Source organism: Hippocampus zosterae, chromosome 3 (genome assembly GCF_025434085.1).
Source record: "Hippocampus zosterae strain Florida chromosome 3, ASM2543408v3, whole genome shotgun sequence".
NCBI lineage: Eukaryota > Metazoa > Chordata > Actinopteri > Syngnathiformes > Syngnathidae > Hippocampus > Hippocampus zosterae.
This window is the reverse complement of record NC_067453.1, coordinates 10,490,506-10,513,408: the sequence shown is the minus strand read 5'-3', so window position 1 is coordinate 10,513,408 and position 22,903 is coordinate 10,490,506. Positions and strand designations below refer to the sequence as shown.

General features: G+C 45.1%; 1 protein-coding gene across 4 annotated transcripts in view; it reads right to left on the bottom strand.

The window, feature by feature from the left end:
• Positions 1 to 2,970: 2,970 nt before the first annotated feature.
• Positions 2,971 to 22,903, bottom strand: part of nap1l4a (nucleosome assembly protein 1-like 4a) — a 220,113-nt gene continuing 200,180 nt past the window's right edge. The window contains exons 1-15 of one of the 4 annotated variants that reach the window (XM_052060113.1): positions 18,415 to 18,449; positions 17,549 to 17,584; positions 17,359 to 17,431; positions 10,583 to 10,727; positions 10,078 to 10,164; positions 8,998 to 9,132; positions 8,842 to 8,913; positions 8,629 to 8,768; positions 7,606 to 7,751; positions 6,490 to 6,512; positions 6,281 to 6,394; positions 6,165 to 6,194; positions 5,754 to 5,819; positions 4,548 to 4,571; positions 2,971 to 4,205 (exon numbers count right to left, since the gene is read on the bottom strand). In XM_052060113.1, the coding sequence (XP_051916073.1) occupies positions 4,566 to 4,571; positions 5,754 to 5,819; positions 6,165 to 6,194; positions 6,281 to 6,394; positions 6,490 to 6,512; positions 7,606 to 7,751; positions 8,629 to 8,768; positions 8,842 to 8,913; positions 8,998 to 9,132; positions 10,078 to 10,164; positions 10,583 to 10,727; positions 17,359 to 17,431; positions 17,549 to 17,564 (1,053 nt within the window). In that variant the 5' untranslated portion in view covers positions 17,565 to 17,584; positions 18,415 to 18,449 and the 3' untranslated portion in view covers positions 2,971 to 4,205; positions 4,548 to 4,565. Of the gene's footprint in view, positions 4,206 to 4,547; positions 4,572 to 5,753; positions 5,820 to 6,164; positions 6,195 to 6,280; positions 6,395 to 6,489; positions 6,513 to 7,605; positions 7,752 to 8,628; positions 8,769 to 8,841; positions 8,914 to 8,997; positions 9,133 to 10,077; positions 10,165 to 10,582; positions 10,728 to 17,358; positions 17,432 to 17,548; positions 17,585 to 18,414; positions 18,450 to 22,903 lie in introns of those variants that run through there. The other 3 variants (XM_052060111.1, XM_052060114.1, XM_052060112.1) reach the window with 3 other exon arrangements.

Here is a 22,903-nt window from a genome sequence, read left to right as displayed (position 1 = left end):
AATGGCAGCTATGCAGGTCTGCTGTCTCCCCGCCTGCCATACAACGAAATGTCCGCAAAGCCTGAAAGGAGATCATGTGATCGACGTGGACTATTTCTATATTATTGAAGGTAATCCGTGATGGAAGCGGGGCCGTGGGTGGGATTTTGCACTTGACAGGTTTAGCCCTTGTGCTTGACCTACAGCTAGGGCAACAAATAACAGCGTGTGGCACACTACAAATACATACTTGGACAAAAGTAGCTCTAGGCCCACCTGAGTGGCAACCATTGTGCCAGAGAGATCATTCGGTGTGCTGCGGGAAATGATCTAAATTCCCAAATCAGGCTTATACATTAAGTCCAATTTATGTATATTTATTCATCTATCTATGCCAGCGACCTACAGAGACAGACAGAACAATGAAATGATCTTCCAGTGCATGACAGAATTAACCTTTTTGCCTTTCCTAAAAGAATAATACCTTCGGTTGCTACTTTGCTGGTCTTGGTGTCTTCACTTTGTGATATACTTTGGACTGCAAGCGGTTCATTTTCCTCTCGTGCTTTTCTCTTCCCTTTGTTCTGATGAAAGCTGTGCACAGCATTCGTTTCATTTATTGAAGACCACCAAGCATATGTGCAGTGTGTGTGTGTGTGTGTGTTCGCAAGAGTTGAACTTAAAAGCAAATGTATATTGATTGTTTGGCCGAATGTTGTCTTTTCACAAACTCAGACTGAAAAGTCAGCATGTCCGGTCTGCTGAGGGCTCTCTCCATGATGGCAGACACATCCAATCACAAACCATATTTAACTGTAGCGTCTGCATAAGAGTGCGACCCGTATGTCAACACCAGCAACTAGAAAATCACAAGCGACGAGCTCTTCATCCCGCTCGTTGACTTCTGAAGGTCACAGCAAGGTCATCTGCATAAGTGACCCTCTATCACCCCATCCTCTCTGGAACTCAATTTGGCTCGCATCGCTTCCGACCGCACACAAGAGTCACACACAAACCTACTTATTCAACTGCTCCACGCTCACATTCAAACAGTTCAGAAATGCTGCCAAGTGCACCTTGGAGCCAAAAAGCGCGACAGTGGCTGCGACTGCAGCTGCTCGAGATGAAGAGAGCACCCTCTGTGAATTGTGCTGGATTGAGGTACAGGGGGCAACCTCCCTCAATTTAAAAAAAAAAAACGTATCAACACAAAAAATAATAATTAAAAAAAAACCTATGTTGTTTTCCTGATCCCACTCGCTGGGTAGGAGTATTTTGAGTAGATTGGTTTACTTTCATTCAAGGTTGGGTTAATTCTTTTGACTTGGTAGATTGGTTTGAAGAGTGGATTTGGGCAGGCTGAAGAGCGACCGAAGATGGTCCTCCTTCTGGACAGTTTTGTGTGCAGAAGGTAACTGACTCAGTTTGTGGACGAATTGAATGGTGATTGAATCCCACAAATGTAGACACCAACAAAATCCAAAAGAAACATACTTATTTAAGAGAACACGGACAAACAGAAATCGCTGGTCACAAGGAGCCAGGAAAAACAAACAGGCAGTAAAAAAATTGCTTTCAAAACGGTATCAAACATATCTTAGCACATCTAATTTCAGATTCATTATCTGAAATTAGAAGCGGCATCCTGGTGACCGCTGACAGGGGAAAGTTGCTTCTTCTTGAAGAAAAAAGGTTGGTAGCAAAATGCTTCTTTTTAACCAATGCTATTGATAAAGCGGTAACCCATTTCTTGACATCTTTACAATTTGAGCAAATACGTGTTTTGACAAAATCTGGACTGCGCTGTTGTCGATCTGAGCCAGATGTCTCATTTTGTCACCTCAACTAGTTTTTAATATGAACACACCCATCTGAGAGGTGATTCTGCACAAGGTGACATAAGAAAGGACAAAACTTGCTTGCTAAATGAGACACAAGCTCAGGCCGCCTCCACCTCCAGAAACCTCAGAGCACTTGGCCATATCTCCCACGATGCATTACAAAGGTCTCTCACAAGAGCGGACACTCTCTTCTCTATCTGCGGGACAGAATTCCTGGCATTCTGGTTCTCTTGTATGATGCTTGGCAGTGCAGCAAATTCTTCAAGGGTGATGTCGGCTTTGCTGTGAGTGAGCAAGACCATGGTCCACTCCTTTCAGGTTGCTACTTGTTGACATGTGAAAAATGGTCAGTCACCCCGGGTGACAAGTACATACATTTTATTTCTGGATAAAGATGTTAATTATTTCAATGTTTTGGAACACGTCATACATCAGATGGTGGGCTACGGTCTCCTGTTGACCCGAAATCATAGTATCACAACATTTTGGACAATTGCATGCTTCCATGACCATGCTCCCAGTGCATGAGATAAAAGGCGGGCTCTGATGAGTTTGGTGCAAAAGAATGGAAGAACGGGCACTCGGTAGTGGTGAAATAAGGTCAAATTAACTTAACTCATTCACTCCCAAAGACATTTTTAAACATCTTTTCAGACTTGGTTCAGAACTGGCTTAAGAGTGTCGTATTTTTAGGATCATCCGGCAATTTTCCATCTTTGTAGTCCAGGGGTCACAACATGGTGACCTCCGGCAACAGATAGGTAGCTCCCAAGGATCACGCGTAGCCGGAAATTAGCTCACCAGTGAGGGCACACGATTTTCACTGAATATCGTGTAAGAAATCACTTGAAAATGTCAACTACGGCAGATTTTTACAGAAGCGTTGCATTTTCAATTTTGTTTCCAAACTATTGAGATATAACATGACCGGCATCTTCACAAATAGCATTAACAGAAGGTTCATGTGATCCAAACTTTCTTAGCGTCTATCAAACTGGTGCACCTTATCACTGACCAGTAACCAAGACATAGCTACGTTTCAAAAAAGTTGGTGACCCCTGATGTTATCTAACACACATTTGCAGATTTCACTTTGAATTTGAACTGAGTAGCTAAACCGCATGATCTAAAGACATTCACAGACACACACTTCTCATTGGTGCACAACTTTTAATAGAATATCTTAACTCTGTACAAATTGAAGAGAATAAAGCAAGATAAGTTAAGGCCATTTGTTAGCACAGGACCCCGTGTGATACATTTGAGTAGGACAACCACGCCTCAGATGCAAGCAACCAGCTCAATACAATCGAGACCGCTTCTGATGACCTCCCAACAGGGGGATCCAAACCAAACAAATTCAATTGGAAGGGCAGCGCAAAATACATTGGCAACACTGTTTTCAGCAAATTATTCAAAAAGAATCCCATATACAACAAATATTTGAGCAACTTTAAATGGTGATTACAATGTGGAAGTGGGGAAATAATACATGAAGATAACATTCAATTTGGCTTGTTTGGGGAGCAGAAAACATCCAAACAACCTGCATACTGTCAACATTTTTGAAAGGTTAGAGTTCGCTTCCGTCTGCCCTTGTGCTGTGATACTGACTGGACTGATCTTGAGTGGAAGCATAAAGCGCTTTATTTTCGCAGGGCGGTGATAGTAGCGTCCATTCAAGTGCTCACGTTATGTGAAATGGTTTGTTAAAAATTGGCATCTGACTGCGGTATCGCGTTAAACACCATCCCATAACGTTTAAATGTTCAAACTTGGAACATGGCAGTTATTTTATTCTATTTTTTAAAATAAGAGTTAACCCTCCACAACGCGGCTTGCTGAAATACATCACCAAACTGGTGCCTGAAACCAGGATAAATAATTCAATGACAAGCACAAGTATGAAAACTAAATTAGTTATATATTGTACAACAACAAAGCCCAGCCAAAGTCAACATTGCTCAGCGGTGCCGAGGTGAATTAACAACTTTCACGTTGATGTTAAAAACAAAACAAAACCCCTGAGTAACAGATCCATGAACATTTAATTTTGGGTCTTTTACATTCCATTTTTCCTCATGAGATTCTTGACAATAATGTACTAAAGTCCATCTTACCAAAAGATGGCAATTACCAGGACACCTCCGTTTGAAGTGAGAAAGAAGCCAAACAAAGAAGAGTGGGCTAAATAAAAACAAAGTCATGCACAAAACAAAAATTCAGTTTGGTGGGTATCTATTGTGTTGGTCTGACCGTTCATAGGAGGACAAGAGGGGCAGGCAACAAGATGATTGGCTAAATTGAAGGATGGCAGGTCTCCTTGTGCATTGCTGACTGCAGTTACTGCTGCTTGCATTCAGCAGGCTGGGCGGGCGCTTCTTTCTGTATGACACAAACATGACACAAACACAACTTAGACAAGCAGCAACTGCGGTTTGGCTTCAAGAGAGCCACTGGCTGACAGCGAGAAGCAGCTAAAAGGAAATGCGACCGATTAGAGCCTGGACTGTGCGGCACGGGTGTTGGGTGCAGCCTGACAGAAAACAGAGGAAAAAAAAAAAGAAGAGGAGGAGCAGGATGCGAGTTACCACCGAAACAACCCTTGATTACAGGAAAACAGAAGCCAAAAGAAGTGAGTGCAAAGGTCTGAAGATCCATACAGGCAATTTAGAATGGATGGAGAACGCAGAATGGGGAGGGCGGCCTTCCTTAGCTCTTCCTTACCTAGAAATGCATGATTGATTAGGCCTGTGGTGGGAGGAGAGACACTGTCATGCACATGTTCCACAATCACACCGACACTTTCAGCATCAAGGAGACTGACACCTCAGAAATGAGGCAGAAGCTCGGCAATTAAAGGGGCCAGAGTACTTCAGAGAGAAATGAATCGATGACAATGCTGGCTAATTTCGTTCATGTATATGATGGCCCTTCACAACTCTGAACGGCTATTGCAGGGCAGGCACTTCACAAGCAAATGAGGCAAGACAAAACGCTTGGTAAACAAGAGAAACATCAATTACCTCAAACTCTTGTATTAAAGGTTTAGAAGAACAATCAGAAGTTGAGGCCAGTGATTCCCAACCACTGTGCAGGGATTTAACAGGTGATTATACACAAAAGTGTAGAATTTGAATCTCACCTCACTGGTCCAAAAATGATATTCTTTCATTTTTTAAAGCAGAAAATATATTTTTTGTTTGCGTGGTACTAGTGAAAAAACACAGCTATCAGTCCAAAGCGGCGAATATATGTACACATTTTGTTTTTATGGCTAAAATGAGCTGTTGCGGCCTTTACTCAAGTGTGGTTTGTAGTCCACAAATTAGGGTACACATTGTTTTTATGGCTAAATTTAGTTATTTTAGCTTTTAATTAGGCGCACTCTGTACTGTGGGAATTACATTAGGATTATTTGGAAAACGGGGTGGCTATTCAGTTAGCATGGCATTGAGAATTTGTTCCGAGATAGCACGAGTGTCTCAAGTTGGGTGTATGCACGCGCACAAACACACACACACACACACACACACAAGTCTGGCTGAATTTGAAATTTTGCTTTTCTGCACGTTCTTTCCAGTGATCTAGCAAAATATACATTTTTTAAAAACATGGCATTTAGCAATATTGTGCATCCAGGGCTCAACTCAACGTGTGGTTCCTGTTCTCTGTTAATCGGGTGTTAATTACTTTGAGTGATTAGTGAAGAAGGCAACTCATATTACTGCTGCACTTCACAGGTTGCCAACGGCCTAGAAATGTTTTTTCCATACATATACTGTATATATTGTAGTTATGACTACTGGTGCCTCAGTATGCTTGTGACAGACTACTAAAAATATAAGTAAGATTGTAACCGTCATAAACAGAACACTCTGTACTGACATTAAAATATGTAAATGACCGTATAATGTATGGATTCATACAGACCCTCGGATCAAAGTCTCCCTCGTCGTCGTCATCGTCGTCGTCGTCGTCCTCCTCCTCATCTTGCTCCTGATTCACATAACGAATGTTGAGATAATGTACTCAAAACTGCATATTTAGGGAAGATGTTTTAAGAACTTTCCTCAGTGACATAAAACTACACTGCATCAGTGTCATTTCTAATAAACCAGTGTAGCTGTGGGAACTGTGGTTTGAAAATCAAGATTTAAAACTGTCAATCAAGACAGATGATTTTATCTTCATAAAAGCTACATTTGTATTTGTTCATTGTAAGATAAGAAGACCTATAGTGGCCTCACAATGCAGAAATAAATTTGTAATATTCGTAAATAGCTCTTTCAATCACATCTCAGAATTGTGCAGTGAATATGTCCAGTGAGAAAAATGACAAACCTCATCGCTTTCCTCTAGTTCCTCATCAAACTGCATTAAATACAAAACAACAAAAAAAAAAAAATCACGACACATCAGATCATGTTAATTGCACCTAATATCACATCTTTACTTACGCTCTCGTCGTCTTCCATTGCCTCTCCAGTGAAATACAACACTGCTCGGGGAATTATTCTCTCACGGAAGAAATGACCAATCTCAAAGTCAAAAGCTAGCTCAGAGTCTTCGTCCTAGGTTGGGTGCGGGGGGAAATATAGAACAAAAACAGTTCAAACCAAATAGTGCACTTCACGTCACTGCTCAGAGAATTGTAACCTCAACTCACCATTTCACCACCGTCTGGTGGAGCTGGGGAAGAAAATAAACAGTCTGAATCATCTTTTTATAACGGCCAGCAAAGAAGTCATAGTGAATTTCAAATAAATTACTAGCGTGGATACATGCAACTTCCAACTGATGCACAAGATTGACGTCAAATTTCAAATCAATTTGATGAAACCATTTTTCTCGAACAACTTCCATAGTTCAAAGTGTATCCCCACTGACGTGCACTGCTTCCACAAACAGCAGTGTGAGTTTCCTTTTTTACAGAAAAAAAATATTCGTCAGATGCCTCATTTTATCATGTTGCCATGTTAATTCATCTCCGAGACATTCTGCCCAGTGGGGAAAAGAAAATTATTTCTTAATGCTGGGCGTGACAAATTACAAGGGAAAGAGCAAAACTCCAGCACTAAATTGGAGTAAGGTAAGCTTTGCAACTCGTGCGGTGCAACAGATAAATAGTCCGAGGAAGCCCATGCCCTTCTCATGAGCAGACAATAAAGCACGATTCACATTCTCCGATCACAATTTGATAGCATGAAGACAAACATGGGGCTAACAAATCAGATGTCAGGTCAGCCTCTGAAGAGCCACACAACTTGCCCAAACATGTCTGATGTACAAACGGAGAAAAATCTGAAACCGTGAATCCCCACTGAAGCAGTATAACAGCCCATTATGTGGAAATATGACATAGTTTGATATGGCCTGGCGCTTGGCCTGACTACATATAGAAATTACGCACACAGGTTGGGGCAGCTATCATGTTGGTTGCTGGTTAAATTGATGGTGATTACAGGAAATAAGCAGTTGCACCAGTTTGGGAACTACCACACAGCTGACAACGTTTCAACATCTACCCAGTAGTGGCCTGGTTCTAATACGGTCAAAGTGTGGCGACCTCTGGTGTTGAGTTTAGCTTAACGCACTGAGTTACTTGACAAATGTGGACATGTAGCATGTTAACTCCTCTCCCCTTAAAGGAGTCCTGCTCAAAGATGTGCAAGTAAAGATAGAACCAAGCTACCAAATGTGTGGAGTTAATAAATGAGAAGTAGTGTAAAACATAATTTTGAGGACTATAAAACCACGTGGTAAATGAGTTCTGTGCACTCACCTTTGACAGGGTTGAAAAAGTTGAAAAACGAGGGGTTGGAAACCTGTTTGGTGACGGTGCGCACGGTGCCACGACCTTTGTGCTTCTGCTTTTTCTTGACAGTTTTCACGGTCACATCCTTCCCCTTGTGCCAATCTATCACACAGCTGTGGGAAGAAGAAAACATCATTTATTGGTAAAATTGTTTCATCACGGTAGACCATCACATTGTACGGCAACGGGCACCCGACAATTGTTTCTCTTTTTGTCTGTAGAATACGGTTTGTGCCATAAAGCGATTACTTTTTTTCTTACACATACATAACAGCCCACCATTGTATGACAACCTGGTCAACCAAATTACAGCATTATTGGAAAGCGTGCCTTCCAATAAGGTAACACTTTAGCATACAATGACATGGTTAGAGATTCACTACTGTATTTTGCACAACACTGCAATTTAAACAAAGCTCACTTGAAACTATTCTACAAACGAAAGGGTCATGATAAGGAGGGTTTAAAAAAAAACTTTAATTACATTGAACAACATGTTCTGGTCAAGTACCATTTATACAAAAATTGGGATTCAAAATGTAACAATCTACTCGGCCTACAAAAAAAACAAAAATCCTGAGTGGCATAAAGTTTATTGCAAAATCAAAATATCTCTTGAAGCTGAATGACTCCATTGTTAATTGAAATGTTAGATCAGTCTATGTTGTTGTTAAATACAGTTGACTTGACTATTCTCATTGATCAGTAGGAGACAACTAAAATATCTCATGTGAGAATGTGAAACATTGTGAAATCTTCCTCCCACTATGTAAACCTATATGACTGGAAAGTTGCTTTCTATGGCAATTTTTTTAAAAGTAATTTTCACTACACTTTAGTCGGATTGCGTGCATTTTAACAAACCTCGCAATTCTTTCTGCTTTAACAATATGCGCACATCCAAATTATGTCATCTTTGTTTCCAAAATGAAAATGGGTTTATAGAGTCCAAGTGACAATCCAAAGAGCCTGCCAAGTGCACAGCCTCACCCGCCACAGTCGACGATCTCTGGTCCCTCAAATGAAAAAGGCTCTGAAGAATCAGGCTCAGACTTCATCTTGTAGACTTTAGTGAGGACAGCATTGTTAAAGTAGCCGTTGGGCTCAAAGTGGAACTCCAGTGTGAAACTCTGGAAGAGCAAAACAAGAACTCTTGCTGTTACATTTGGGATTGACTTTTTCATTTAACGTCTCAATACTGACCATGGGCTCTCCAGGTTCAGAAAACGTCACTTGGATATCTTTCAGGTGCTTCAGAATGGGCTCGTCATGTTCCTAGCAGAAGGCAAACAGTGAACACTAACGTTAAGACAAGTGTTGCGAGATACTGGTCAACAAGTTAAGAAGAATTCCGTGTACTTGGATCATATCAGTGAGCATGTCTGCGTTTCTGAATATGGTGAGCCAGAAGTCCGGGATGCCTTTTGGGTCTTCCATTGGTGTGGCCTCTTCCTTCTTAGCAGGGTCAATAGCTATTTTTTTCTTTATCTGCTCCTGCAGCAAGAGGACCAAGAATGGGAACAATCAAAAATCTTATTTTGAAACAGTGAGGGACAAAAACAAATAAATCACAACATAGAGGCTCGATTTTGCAAGTCTGTTTTTTTTTTCAATGAAAAACCAAGAGGGACTTAACTCGCACATGAGTCCTATTGATTTGACCAATGACTAAAGCAGGGTATTTGACTTGATTTCATTTCCTGAGCCATGAGGAAAACTAAACAATTTTATTGATCAGAATAATGCAGAAGGAGATGCTTAGTGAATGTTTACGTGGCTGTACAGTAGCTTGACTTCCCATAGTAGATGTTTTTTGGACCACAAACTACGAGGGGAGGTCAAAACTTGTCCACACTTTGTGCGATGATTCTGCCTATTCCTATCATGCACTAGAAGCAAGCAAAGTGTTGACATCGCAGGGACAGGACACTGTTGTCAAGACAGTTTTAAACATGGCACAAAATAGCCAAAACGCATTCCTATTCACAAGTTCACTTTTGTAACCTGGAGGTATCCAGCTTTGCGTTGCTGCCATTTATTTGTAGGCGTGAACATCAGTTGTTAGATTTGTAGGTAATTACTTTTTGCGGGGTGACATAGTCAATAGAGGGGTCAGAAAAGTTTCCCAACGCAGCAACAAATGCTAAGCTGTCAACATTAAGTTGACTGAAGCCTAGTCATCTTTTGGAAGGAAAAGTCACACTCTGCACACTTGCACGAGACAGAAACCCCCAAAATAGCATTATTTCAATAGTGTGTATATTTAAGTGTATTTTATATATATTTTATGTATATTTATATCCTATCTGTATTTTGATGGAGGCTTGTCAGACTTCTTTTTAAAGACACTTGGAAACTCTTGCATTGTGGATTGGGGGTGGGGGGTAATTTGTCTTCTTTGAAGATTTAAAACTGCCAGAGGCTGAAAGCTCTACTTACAGACAGCTCCTCCTCCTCATCCTTGTCACTGTTCCACTCACACTCAGCATCTGTGGGTTCCACTGTGCCTGTGATAACATCTCTTCGCTGTCACACACACACACAAAATCAGAACCGACAACGACTATTATTGACAACTCGGGTCAAACAGACCGAATGCAAACAGACATGGATAATGGACTGAAATACACATGCACATTGTAATCAAAACCCCTTTAGAGGGGCAAAGCGGCGCACGCACAGGTGCAAGCCAATTTTAACTGTCAATCATCAGAGCAACTGGGAATTGCTTGGTTCTTGTCACTAGCTCTGGAAATAGCCCTGACTGACAAGACAACAGTCGGCTACTCGTCTTACAAGTATCCAATGTAGCACCAAGGATGTGATCTAACTGATTTCAGGTAGGACCAGAGATACTACATCGAGTGCCACTTAAGAAAATCATGTTTACATCTACAATTTGAGTCTGGTGAAAAGGCGTTCCGTCACAAAAGCGTGAAGATACCTTGTCATAAAATGGCCGATAGAGGGCAGCATACTTCCTCTCCAGTTCATGGACCTCCTCATAAAACTTGGCTTCGATGTTGCCACACTGCACCTGAAGCCTTTTCAAAGCATGCACTCGCCTCTTCACCGCTTTAGGCAGCATGCTGTGGTCGAAGGAAAAGCAAGAACGGTTTGAGGAGGCACGGTTGTGAATTTGTCATCCCCGAATCATCAAAATGCCAGCAACAACAAAATGTTATGTCGCTGTCAAACAGGATGTATGATTGGTGACACCCATTTTATCTTGCCGAAGATCTGGCAAATTTTTGTCTTGGCAATGCTGGATTTCAACCAATCGAATCTCTACACTAACTTTTGCAGTAGTGCAACCAACTTTTTCAGTCGGTCGGAGCAGCACAGATTTGGTCGCACCCTTTTTTAGGGGTGGTATAGGATGACCATAGTTGCTGATGTATAGTCATCTCAATTGGCATACTGTAGTTTCATATGATGAAAGTTTGATAGTGACTGAAGATATATGCACAAAATATTTTACTGGAACAACTTTGCAACAACTAGTGACTTGACAAAACAGGTCAATTAATTTCTATAACCTTAAAAGACCAAATAAAGATACCATGCTAAAACTTTAAAACATCAGTAAAAAGCAGTGAAATATCCGACAGCTAAACAACTTCAAATGTGTCTTATTTGTATTACCGTGTAAGTCAGCAAAAAAGTACAATGATTGCAATTTGATTGTGGTCACAATTTTTTTTTAAACAATTCTAATGGCTGTAGAATAAACACAATGAAAACCTGGACTCACCCCCCACTCACCCATTTTCAATAGCACAGCCACTTTGCATATGCATAAATATAGACATCCATCCATCCATCCATCCATCATCTACCGCTTATCCGGGGCCGGGTCGCGGGGGCAACAGCTTTAGCAGGGAAGCCCAGACTTCCCTCTGCCTAGCTACTTCTTCCAGCTCTCCCCGGGGGATCCCGAGTCGTTCCCAGGCCAGCTGGGTGACATAGTCTCTCCAGCGTGTCCTGGGTCTTCCTCTGGGTCTTCTCCCGGTGGGACATGACCGGAACACCTCACCGGGGAGGCGCTCAGGAGGCATCCGAATCAGATGCCCAAGCCACCTCATCTGGCTCCTCTCGATGTGGAGGAGAAGCGGCTCGACTCTGAGCCCCTCCCGGATGACTGAGCTTCTCACCTTATCTCTAAGGGAGAGCCCAGACACCCTGCGGAGAAAACTCATTTCAGCCGCTTGTATCCGGGATCTCGTTCTTTCGGTCACGACCCATAGCTCGTGACCATAGGTGAGGGTTGGGACGTAGATCGACCGGTAAATTGAGAGCGTCGCCTTTTGGCTCAGCTCCTTCTTCACCACGACAGACCGATACAACGTCCGCATCACAGCAGACGCTGCACCGATCCGCCTGTCGATCTCCCGCTCCCTCCTACCCCCACTCGTGAACAAGACCCCAAGATACTTGAACTCCTCCACTTGGGGTAAGATCTCCTCCCCGACCCGGAGTGGGCACTCCACCCTTTTCCGACTGAGGACCATGGTTTCAGATTTGGAGGTGCTGATTTTCATCCCAACCGCTTCACACTCGGCTGCGAAACGCTCCAGTGAGAGTTGGAGAGCCCCGTTTGAAGGAGCCAACAGCACCACATCATCTGCAAAAAGCAGGGATGAAATACTGAGGCCCCCAAAACGGACCCCCTCAACGCTTCGGCTGCGCCTAGAAATTCTGTCCATAAAGGTTATGAACAGAATCGGCGACAAAGGGCAGCCTTGGCGGAGTCCTACCTCCACTGGAAACGATTCCGACTTACTGCCGGCAATGCGAACCAAACTCTGACATCGGTGGTATAGTGACCGAACAGCCCGTATCAGGGGGTTCGGTACCCCATACCCACGAAGCACCCCCCACAGAACTCCTCGAGGGACACGGTCAAACGCCTTCTCCAAGTCCACAAAACACATGTAGACTGGTTGGGCGAATTCCCACATACCCTCAAGGACCCTGCTAAGGGTGTAGAGCTGGTCCACTGTTCCACGGCCGGGACGAAAACCACACTGCTCCTCCTCAATCTGAGGCTCGACTTCCTGACGGACCCTCCTCTCCAGCACCCCTGAATAGACCTTACCAGGGAGGCTGAGGAGTGTGATCCCTCTGTAGTTGGAACACACCCTCCGGTCCCCCTTTTTAAAAAGAGGGACTACCACCCCGGTCTGCCAATCCAGAGGCACTCTCCCTGTTGTCCACGCGATGTTGCAGAGGCGTGTCAACCAGGACAGCCCCACAACATCCAGAGCCTTGAGGAACTCCGGGCGGATCTCATCCACCCCTGGGGCCTTGCCACCGAGGAGCTTTTTAACAACATCGGTGACTTCAACCACAGAGATAGGAGAGCCCACCTCAGAGTCCCCGGGCTCTGCTTCCTCCAAGGAAGGCGTGTTGGTGGAGTTGAGGAGGTCTTCGAAGTACTCTGCCCACCGGTTCACAACGTCCCGAGTCGAAGTCAGCAGCGCCCCATCCCCACTGTATACAGTGTTAGTGGTGCACTGCTTCCCCCTCCTGAGACGTCGGATGGTGGACCAGAATTTCCTCGAAGCCGTCCGGAAGTCGGCTTCCATGGCCTCACCGAACTCTTCCCACGCTCGGGTTTTTGCCTCGGCGACCACTGAAGCCGCGGCCCGCTTGGCCAATCGATACCTGTCAGCTGCCTCTGGGGTACCACAGGCCATAAAGGCTTGATAGGACTCCTTCTTCAGGTTGACGGCATCCCTTACTGCTGGTGTCCACCAGCGAGTACGGGGGTTGCCGCCACGACAGGCACCAACCACCTTACGGCCACAACTCAGATTGGCCGCCTCAACAATAGAGGCACGGAACACGGTCCACTCGGGCTCAATGTCCCCCGCCTCCCCCGGAACATGGGAAAAGCTCTGTCGGAGGTGGGAGTTGAAACTCCTTCTGACAGGGGATTCCGCCAGACGCTCCCAACAAACCCTCACTATACGTTTGGGTCTGCCAGGACGGACCGGCATCTTCCCCCACCATCGGAGCCTACTCACCACCAGGTGGTGATCAGTTGACAGCTCCGCCCCTCTCTTCACCCGAGTGTCCAGAACATGCGGCCGCAAATCCGATGATACAACTACAAAGTCGATCATCGAACTGCGGCCTAGAGTATCCTGGTGCCAAGTGCACATATGGACACCCTTATGTTTGAACAAGGTGTTCGTTATGGACAATCCGTGACGAGCACAGAAGTCCAATAACAAAACACCACTCGGGTTCAGATCGGGGGGGCCGTTCCTCCCAATCACGCCCCTCCAGGTCTCACTGTCATTGCCCACGTGAGCATTGAAGTCCCCCAGCAGAACAAGGGAGTCCCCAGCAGGAGTACTCTCCAGCACACCCTCCAAGGACTCCAAAAAGGGTGGGTATGCTGAGCTGCTGTTTGGTGCATATGCACAAACAACAGTCAGGACCCGACCCCCCACCCGCAGGCGGAGGGAGGCAACCCTCTCGTCTACCGGTGTGAACCCCAATGTACAGGCACTGAGCCGGGGGGCAATGAGTATGCCCACACCTGCTCTGCGCCTCTCACCGTGAGCAACTCCAGAGTGGAAGAGAGTCCAACCCCTCTCGAGAGAACTGGTACCAGAACCCAGGCTGTGTGTGGAGGCAAGTCCGACTATATCCAGTCGGAAATTCTCTGCCTCACACACCAGCTCGGGCTCCTTCCCTGCCAGAGAGGTGACATTCCATGTCCCAAGAGCTAGCTTCTGCAGCCGAGGATCGGACCGCCAGGGTCCCCGCCTTTGGCTGCCGCCCAGCTCACATTGCACCCGACCCCTTTGGCCCCTCTCATGGGTGGTGAGCCCATGGGAAGGGGGACCCACGTTGCCTCTTCGGGCTGTGCCCGGCCGGGCCCCATGGGTGTAGGCCCGGCCACTAGGCGCTTGCCAACGAGCCCCACCTCCAGGCCTGGCTCCAGAGGGGGGCCCCGGTGACCCGCGTCCGGGCAAGGGAAACCTTGGTCCATATATTTTGCTCATCATAAGGGGTCTTTGAGCCGTGCTTTGTCTGGCCCCTCACCTAGAACCTGTTTGCCATGGGTGACCCTGCCAGGGGCATTAAGCCCCAGACAACTTAGCTTCTAGGATCATTGGGACACACAAACCCCTCCACCGCGGTAAGGTGACGACTCACGGAGGGGTAAATAATTTTAAAATATAGACATATTTATGCAAATATATACTCTGTACTGTGGACAGTCTGTTTGGTTTTTTTGTGCATGCAAATACTTTTTGTTTTTCTACTTTCTCCTTTTCATAATTTGTGCTGCTGTAAATTGCCAATTTCTCCATTGTGAGACAAGTAAAGGTTTTTCTTAAACGCTCAACATGATTTTTTAAAATTCACACTACCGATACTTTTATTTATATATGGGAGTGAACTGAATAGAAACCCATTCTTTAGAAAGCAAGTTAAGCTAGTAAAATTAAACATCTAGACATTGATATATATATATTTTTTTAATACTGGAAGGACTTAACCTGACACATTCCACCTTCTGCATGTAGTTTGACAGTGGACATAGAATTGGAGCGCCTTTGCTGTATGTACCAGTAGAAGGATTAAAACATGCATCCGCGCTGTGATCGGCTGAAATTTTTACAGACATATAATGAGGAGAAAAGGGCACATTTGTGAGCATAATGGTCGCACTTTAAAGCCCTGTCGATAGTAAATATAGCAGAGTACGATGTCCAATTTGATGTGAAATACCATGGTAAAAAGAGTTATGACTTACAAAGCAAAAGGGGACATAGATCAACTTCCCATCATTTTACCTGTAAGGGCATGTCATATCTGTATGTGAAATTAACCCTTTCAGGGACAGCAGTTGTGACAGAGGACAGTTTATCATGTTATTAGGTTACAGGGTGCATGAAAGGGTAAAGTATCTGGGACATGTCATCCAGATTAAATGTCTGAAAATTATGACCATGTATATAGATAGCAGCAGATGTTAAATTCACAAGCTAACATGATGGTTAAGGAACTTTCACTAGTATTGAAGATAAAGCTCTGTAAAAGTTATTGTGCTTCTATGTATACTGCTCCCATGTAGATAAAGTTTAAAACTAAGTCTAGCAAGCATAAGTTTAAGATTGATGATGATGACATGTACAGATTTGCTTACAAAGCTCAGGTGGTGTAGTACAAGGAAACCGTTTTGTTGTGCAAGGTTAGTGTGTTTCATGCCTTGTTGAGGAATCCAATGTCTATTAAATGATTCTCAGAATTCCAATTGTTTCCTGGTTTCAGTGCAGTCACCAGTCACTAGTCAGTCACCTTTGTGGACATGAGACTGCCTTTTCATTTGTTTTAATGTTTATGGCATAGTGCAGTGGTCCTCAACTAGAAATGCTGTCGGTCCACTTTTTTTTTTTTTAATAAGACCAAGGTCCGGTCCCATGCACAGCGGTCATGGGGTTCAGGGCAATATCCCCATTTAGTATGGGCAAGCTAAGCTTATACAAATCAACACTCCTCACAACCAACCAATAATGGGGTTCATGAAAATAACAATTATTCACTTTGCCAGTACACAGCAAATAATGAGAGGTGTTGTGTTGAGGCACAGGAACTCTTATTTTGTTAAGTTGTGCCTGCTTAATAATAGAAATAGCCCTTTAAGGGAAATAAGACATTTTTATTTTAACTTTGTTAAACAGTAGTTGTAATTTTCCCATTAATTTAAAAACAAAACAAAACACTAATTTTACCAAAATAAATACTAAACAAAAACAAAAATATCCTTTTCATTTGTACAATTCCCATTTTCACATCCCTTCTGAAATCACTTAAAAATATTATCAGGAGTTAAGAACCATTTTAAATACTGACACAAGGGAGCACACGAATGTGCAGTGCTTTTCTTCCACTTTAGGTGAATGCAATGTCTGAGGCATGCAAATATTATTTGAGGACGCCATTGGGATGTTCATTTACCATGTTGCGGTGTTCTGCTATTAAACAGCTACAAAGTAGACGGCAGCAGAACTGCACACAGTCGAAACCTCCCGCGATTCGTTTTGTCTAATTGTCTGTGTGCGGCTCTCCTGGGCTGAAGCTGTGAGCACACTGTGGCGTCGCGCATGCGTCTGTTTCCTGACACAATCATCCATTTTGAATGCGTGCTGACGCTTATGTATGGACACACCTTAAGTTCAGAGGAGCCAATCAGCGCATCGTTATCGCCGACATGCCCTGCTCAGGCAAGGTCTCGAGTGAGTCAAACATACACACAAAGTCGCGGTCCTATGCATTACATCTGTTAGCGCACGCAAAGAATACAACGGATAATTTAAACAAGCGATCGCGGTAATGCGCAGATTATAGTCCACAAATATAAAATGTATAACGTAAAAATCAATTTATAAATTATTTTATACAATTTGCCGAGGGTCCGGACAGAGGAAGTCCGGACAGAGAGGTCGGCGGTCCGGTCGTGGATCGCCGTCCGCCAGTTGAGGAAGAGGGGCATAGTGTATGTGCTTTCTAATGAGTCTGCAATAAAAGTTGATTGATTTCTCATTATTACTACCACAGGTAGCGCTGCTTTTTAAGTGCAGTCGGATCTCCTTACAGTATTGTACCATGCAGATTGCATAGTATGATAGGGAAACAAAAGCATGACTTCAGCACACATCTTTTTGTAATTTTGGTGTTTCATGCAACTCAACCAACCTTTCCACCGCATGCAAGTGAACGGGTTTGTCCATCTGCCTGGCAGGATTCTGCAATCCCGGCTCCCCTTTACCTGTTCAAAGTTGCACGATAGAGAAACCATGTTCATGAGGTCAAACTTGTTCAAGAGTGTACAGCCTTCGACTGAGTAATGTTTCACCGGGGTGAACAATGAAAACGTTGCATTTACCTTTATTGACCTCCATTACAGAATTGCTGCTCCTTCCTAGGATTTAAAAAAAAGTTCAATCTAACACGGGTAGCGAGAGTGACTGCGTTTTACTTTCCGCACGGGATTACTCAAGTGTAACATCAGAAATCGGGAGTGTGAAGACATTCCCTTACGCCGCAGATTCCAGCATGTGCCACAAAGGAAACAACATATAATTACAAAGCAGCATACGTATTTACAAAGAGCCCAGTTGTGACGGGATCAGAGTGGCGAACATGCGTTGACCGATGACGCACTGGAACGCGGCTGGCAGATGGACTAGCCTACGACCAATAAAGTTAGCGTCTGCTCGCGAGTCAAGGCGCTCTCGTAGCCGATTGACAGTTGCATGGTGGAATTAAACAAACACAGAAAATGTGGACGATTTCTGACTGTCTAAGTTTGGCTTCTTGACAAACACTTCTGAATAACAACAATTGGGCTGCAGCACACGTTTTGACAGGAGCTCAAGAGCTAGCTAACGAGTAACAAAGTACGAGGCAACGTGTTGTGACTAGTCCCTTAGCTGACAGAGTAGAAACAACGATCGTGTAACAGTCATTGTGCAATTACTAAAAATCCAGAAGAACCATTAACAGTAAAAGCGTAACTTCTTAACGTGACGTTGCCCTTTGCTTTACAAGATAAACAGACCGTTTCATACAGCTAAGTGTTAGCTCCTCGCTAGCAACACTGGCACGCTAGTAATTGCTGGCTATCGCTAGTATTGCACTTGCTAAAAGTGGACAAAAAGTAACTTTAAAGCAGTGAGAGTTTGCTGGCTCGCAGTACTGCACCAATCGCTTGTCACAATTCCTGAGCATCGATTAAACGGATCTTTTTACCTATGACGTTGGGCGATCAAGTGGCAGACCTCCTCACGCGTCTTGTATTCTTCTTCGGTCGTGTGACACAACTGATATTTCACCAATGTACTACTGCCCTCTACCGACTCAATATAATAATTAATGTTGCTTTGGTGACCACGGAAAAGCGGAAGGAAAAATGGACGGTTGTTCTTATGCAGTTACTGTTTTCTTGCCTATTAATAAACATGTCAAGCAGAACGGCCCTGGCACCCTAAAATATGACATTGACACACATTTTCATGACGTAATGTAATTAATCTTTCATCAAAGCGAATCATTAATTTTCTTCTGATTCCAAAACTTAAATAAATAATATACGTTTTTGATGGGCTGTTATGCTATTTATTACGTACCTAATTTAACAATCAGCGGAATAACATTAAATTAATAAATGAAGATTGTTAATTGGCTCGACACAAATGCTGCATTAGAGGACGGTGGGATGTCAGCCTTATTCCATTCCGATTGTCCCACTTATGACCACAAAGCGTTCAAAGCGAAAGAAAACAAGAACAAAAACCTGCACTGTGAAGCCGACGTGCTAACCACTGGACTACTGGGCCGCCCACCATACGATATTGAAAAATAAAATGACATAAACTCAATAACTAATAATGTATTCAAACTAATCACCAACATTATCCTAGGAGCACAATATTAAAAAAAACCTTTAACCAGCAAAACAAAAATATATACAATAATTTGTGCTTCTTTTTTTTTTTAAATCAATGCTGACATCTGGATTAATGGCTACAATGAGCACGTTTTTGCAATGCATAGATCTTCGAAGCGAGGTTTGAAGCAGGACACAGCAACTCCCGGCTCCTGCTAATGTGTAGCCGGGACCTGTATTTTAGTTTACTGAAGTAGCAGTCACAAAGCGGCATGATTGTTGGCAATATTCGGCACGTTTTGCTGAAAAAACTCAAGCAGCTTATCAGCGTGATTGGGGTGTACATGTAATGCCTTTAAGTGACGCCTTAATTTATTTGGCTTCATGCTGTCCGCTACTATTTGACAAACACTGCATTACGTGAAGTTATGTTGATAACTAAATTAATGTAATAATAAATGAAGATCTATGAAGATTTCTATAATGTAAACTATGTTTTGCGTTTCACGATCAGGGTCTTCATGGGGCTTGCCATTGTCAAGTGGCGTCACTTTGAAGCCGGTCGGTGAAGTGGGTCCATTTTTTCCGACTTCACAGAGTTGTGATCTCTGATAATCAAAATCAGAGAACAATTTAAATCATTTTCTAAACTTGTTTTGGTAGTGGTTTAAATCACAATTAGTGCTTCAATTCAACACTAGACCTCATAAACATAATAATTCATACGTGAAATGCACTTTCTATATTTATGGTGAACACGGTAGTATGATTGCCAGAGGGCTTTATTGTCCTTTCATCTCATATAGTGAGTGCCTATAGCAAATGGACTTTTCCACGGTCTGATAAAAGGCTGACTGTAGGACTTTCTTTCAACACTTTGTCAATACTGTATATTATGTGTGATTATCATATATTTTTTCGATTGATTAGAGAAGACACAGTTTTTTGCTTATTGCATTTTAAAACCCTTTACTGAACACAAGTATGCTTTAATGATCAGTCTTTCCAATTGGTGGGTTTGGGAAAGTGATTGAAGCTCTTCTAATACTATTCAAATGTTTGTCAGATTACAATTTTTTTCATATCAAAACCCAAAACAAAGCCAGTGAGTATGATGTATTGTATGAGCGGCATAACTTTAGCTCGAGTCACTCTCAGTCAACATGCACAAACAGTACCGTAGGTAACCGTTTCTGTCACGTTCTGCCCGAAGCGATAACAGATCGCTCCGTGCAGAACAAGGAAGTAAAGAGTTGGATCCCCGGAAAGCAGACAACGAAAAAATCTTGTCAAACAAAAGGTGTCTTTAATGACAAAAAACAGAAAGAGCCCAACAGGGAAAAACGGTAACACAAAACGCTGATCAAATAAGGACCAGGAGTAACAAAGAAGGAAATAACAACTGAAAACGCTCGCGGAAAACAAAAAACGCGAGGAGGGCTTGAATTGGCGGAAATACAATAAGTACAAAATCTTAGAGGCAAAACGCGAATGACAAGAGTATTGGCCATAAGGCAAAAAGGCAACGAGTCAAATAGCAAATAGCGAAATAGAGCACGAGAGAAATATGGCACGGCGTGGAATTCTCCGGCAGTGAGTAAACTGCCGGAGTCTCCTAATAAAGGAAGAATAATCATCCCGAATGAATAACAGGTGTGCAGTCGGCGGGGAGAAAGCCCGCCCCCTGCAGGCAGGCACGGAACGTGACAGTACCCCCCCCTCAACGGACGCCTCCCGGCGGACCCCCCGGTTTGGAAGGATGAGAGGTGTGGAAGTCGCGCAGAAGGGACGGATCAAGGATCCAGGAGCGAGGCACCCATTGCTGCTCCTCCGGCCCGTAGCCCTCCCAATCGACCAGGTACTGGAAACCCCTGCCCCTGCGCCGAGAGTCCAGGATGGCACGCACCGTGTACACTGGACCACCCTCGACCACCCGCGGAGGTGGCGGCGGCGTGGGAGGAGGAGCCAAGTCACTGGAAGACACGGGTTTGAGTAGGGAGACGTGGAAGACGGGGTGAACCTTCATTGTGGGTGGCAGCCGGAGCCTGACTGCAGCTGGACTGATGACGGCCTCGACCTCGAACGGTCCAGTGAATCGGGGTCCCAGCTTTGCCGACGAACCGGCCAGGCGAAGATCCCTCGTAGCCAGCCACACCCTTTGTCCCACCACATATGAGGGGGCCGGGCGCCGACGACGATCTGCGATCTGCCGGTTCCGGGTCGCAGTGCGGGACAACGCCGCCCGGGCCTCTCTCCACATGTGATGGACCCGCTTAAGATGGTGCTGAACGGAAGGGACCTCCACCTGCCCCTCCTGTGATGGGAACAGCGGCGGCTGGTAGCCGTAAGCAGTCATGAACGGTAATCGGCCGGTTGCGGAGGAGACGAGGGTGTTGTGTGCATACTCCACCCATGGTAAGTGGTCGACCCATGATGCGGGACGGTGGAGGCACACACAGCGGAGGGCCGCCCCCAGATCCTGGTTGGCGCGCTCCGCCTGTCCGTTGGACTGGGGGTGGTAGCCGGAGGTCAGGCTGGCAGTAGCTCCGAGGGACCGGCAGAACCGCTTCCAGACGCGAGACACAAACTGGGGCCCCCGATCAGACACAATGTCAGTTGGGATGCCGTGGAGACGGAAAACGTGTTTGACCAGGAGGTTGGCGGTCTCCAGCGCCGACGGTAACCTGGACAAGGGCACAAAATGAGCCGCCTTGGAGAAGCGGTCCACGATCGTGAGCACGACCGTACGACCCCGGGAGGAGGGAAGGCCCGTAACGAAGTCCAGAGCGATGTGGGACCAGGGGCGTGGCGGAATGGGCAACGGCTGGAGCAATTCCGCCGGAGGTTGACGGGAAGACTTGCCGCATGCGCAGGAGTTGCAGGCCTTGACGAACTCCGTCACGTCGCTCCGGAGCTCCGGCCACCAGAACCGCTGGGCGACGAGTTGCACCGTCCGGTTCACCCCCGGATGGCATGCCACCTTGGACCCATGTCCCCACTGCAGAACTTCCGACCGCAGGGGTGGAGGCACGAACAGTCTCCCCGCCGATACCTGAACCCCCTCCAGGGCAGTCTGGATCCGCTGCTCAACCTCCCATTGGACGACCCCCACGATGCACTGAGCCGGGAGGATGGTTTCCGGGGGCCGATCCCCTCCCGTAGGGTCGTGGAGACGGGAAAGGGTGTCGGGCTTGGTATTCTTCGACCCGGGGGAGTATGTGAGAATAAAGTTGAATCTGGTGAGGAACAAGGCCCACCGGGCCTGACGGGAGTTTAGTCTCTTGGCGGTACGGAGGTAAGCAAGGTTCTTATGGTCCGTGTAGACCGTGAACTGTTCCCTTGCCCCTTCGAGCCAGTGTCTCCATTCTTGCAAGGCGGAGACAACAGCCAACAGTTCGCGGTTGCCCACGTCGTAATTGGCTTCGGCCGCTGTGAGTCGACGGGAGAAGAAGGCGCAGGGGTGCAGCTTCTGGTCGATCGGAGAGCGTTAAGACAGCACCTCCCCCACCCCTGAATCCGAGGCGTCCACCTCTACAATAAAGGGAAGATCAGGGTCAGGATGTTGAAGTACGGGGGGACTGGTAAACGCCGCCTTTAAGTTTGCGAACGCTGCGTCCGCGGTAGAGTCCCACTTAAATGGGGTCTTAACAGACGTAAGGCGGGTTAAGGGGAGCGCCTTTTGACTATAGCCACGGATAAACCGTCTATAGAAATTTGCAAACCCCAGGAAACGTTGCAGTTCCTTGCGGTTAGTTGGAACCGGCCAATTTGTGACTGCCTGTGTCTTAACGGGGTCTGCTCGCAACCTACCCCGCTCAATGATAAACCCCAGGAAGGAGATGACGGGAACAT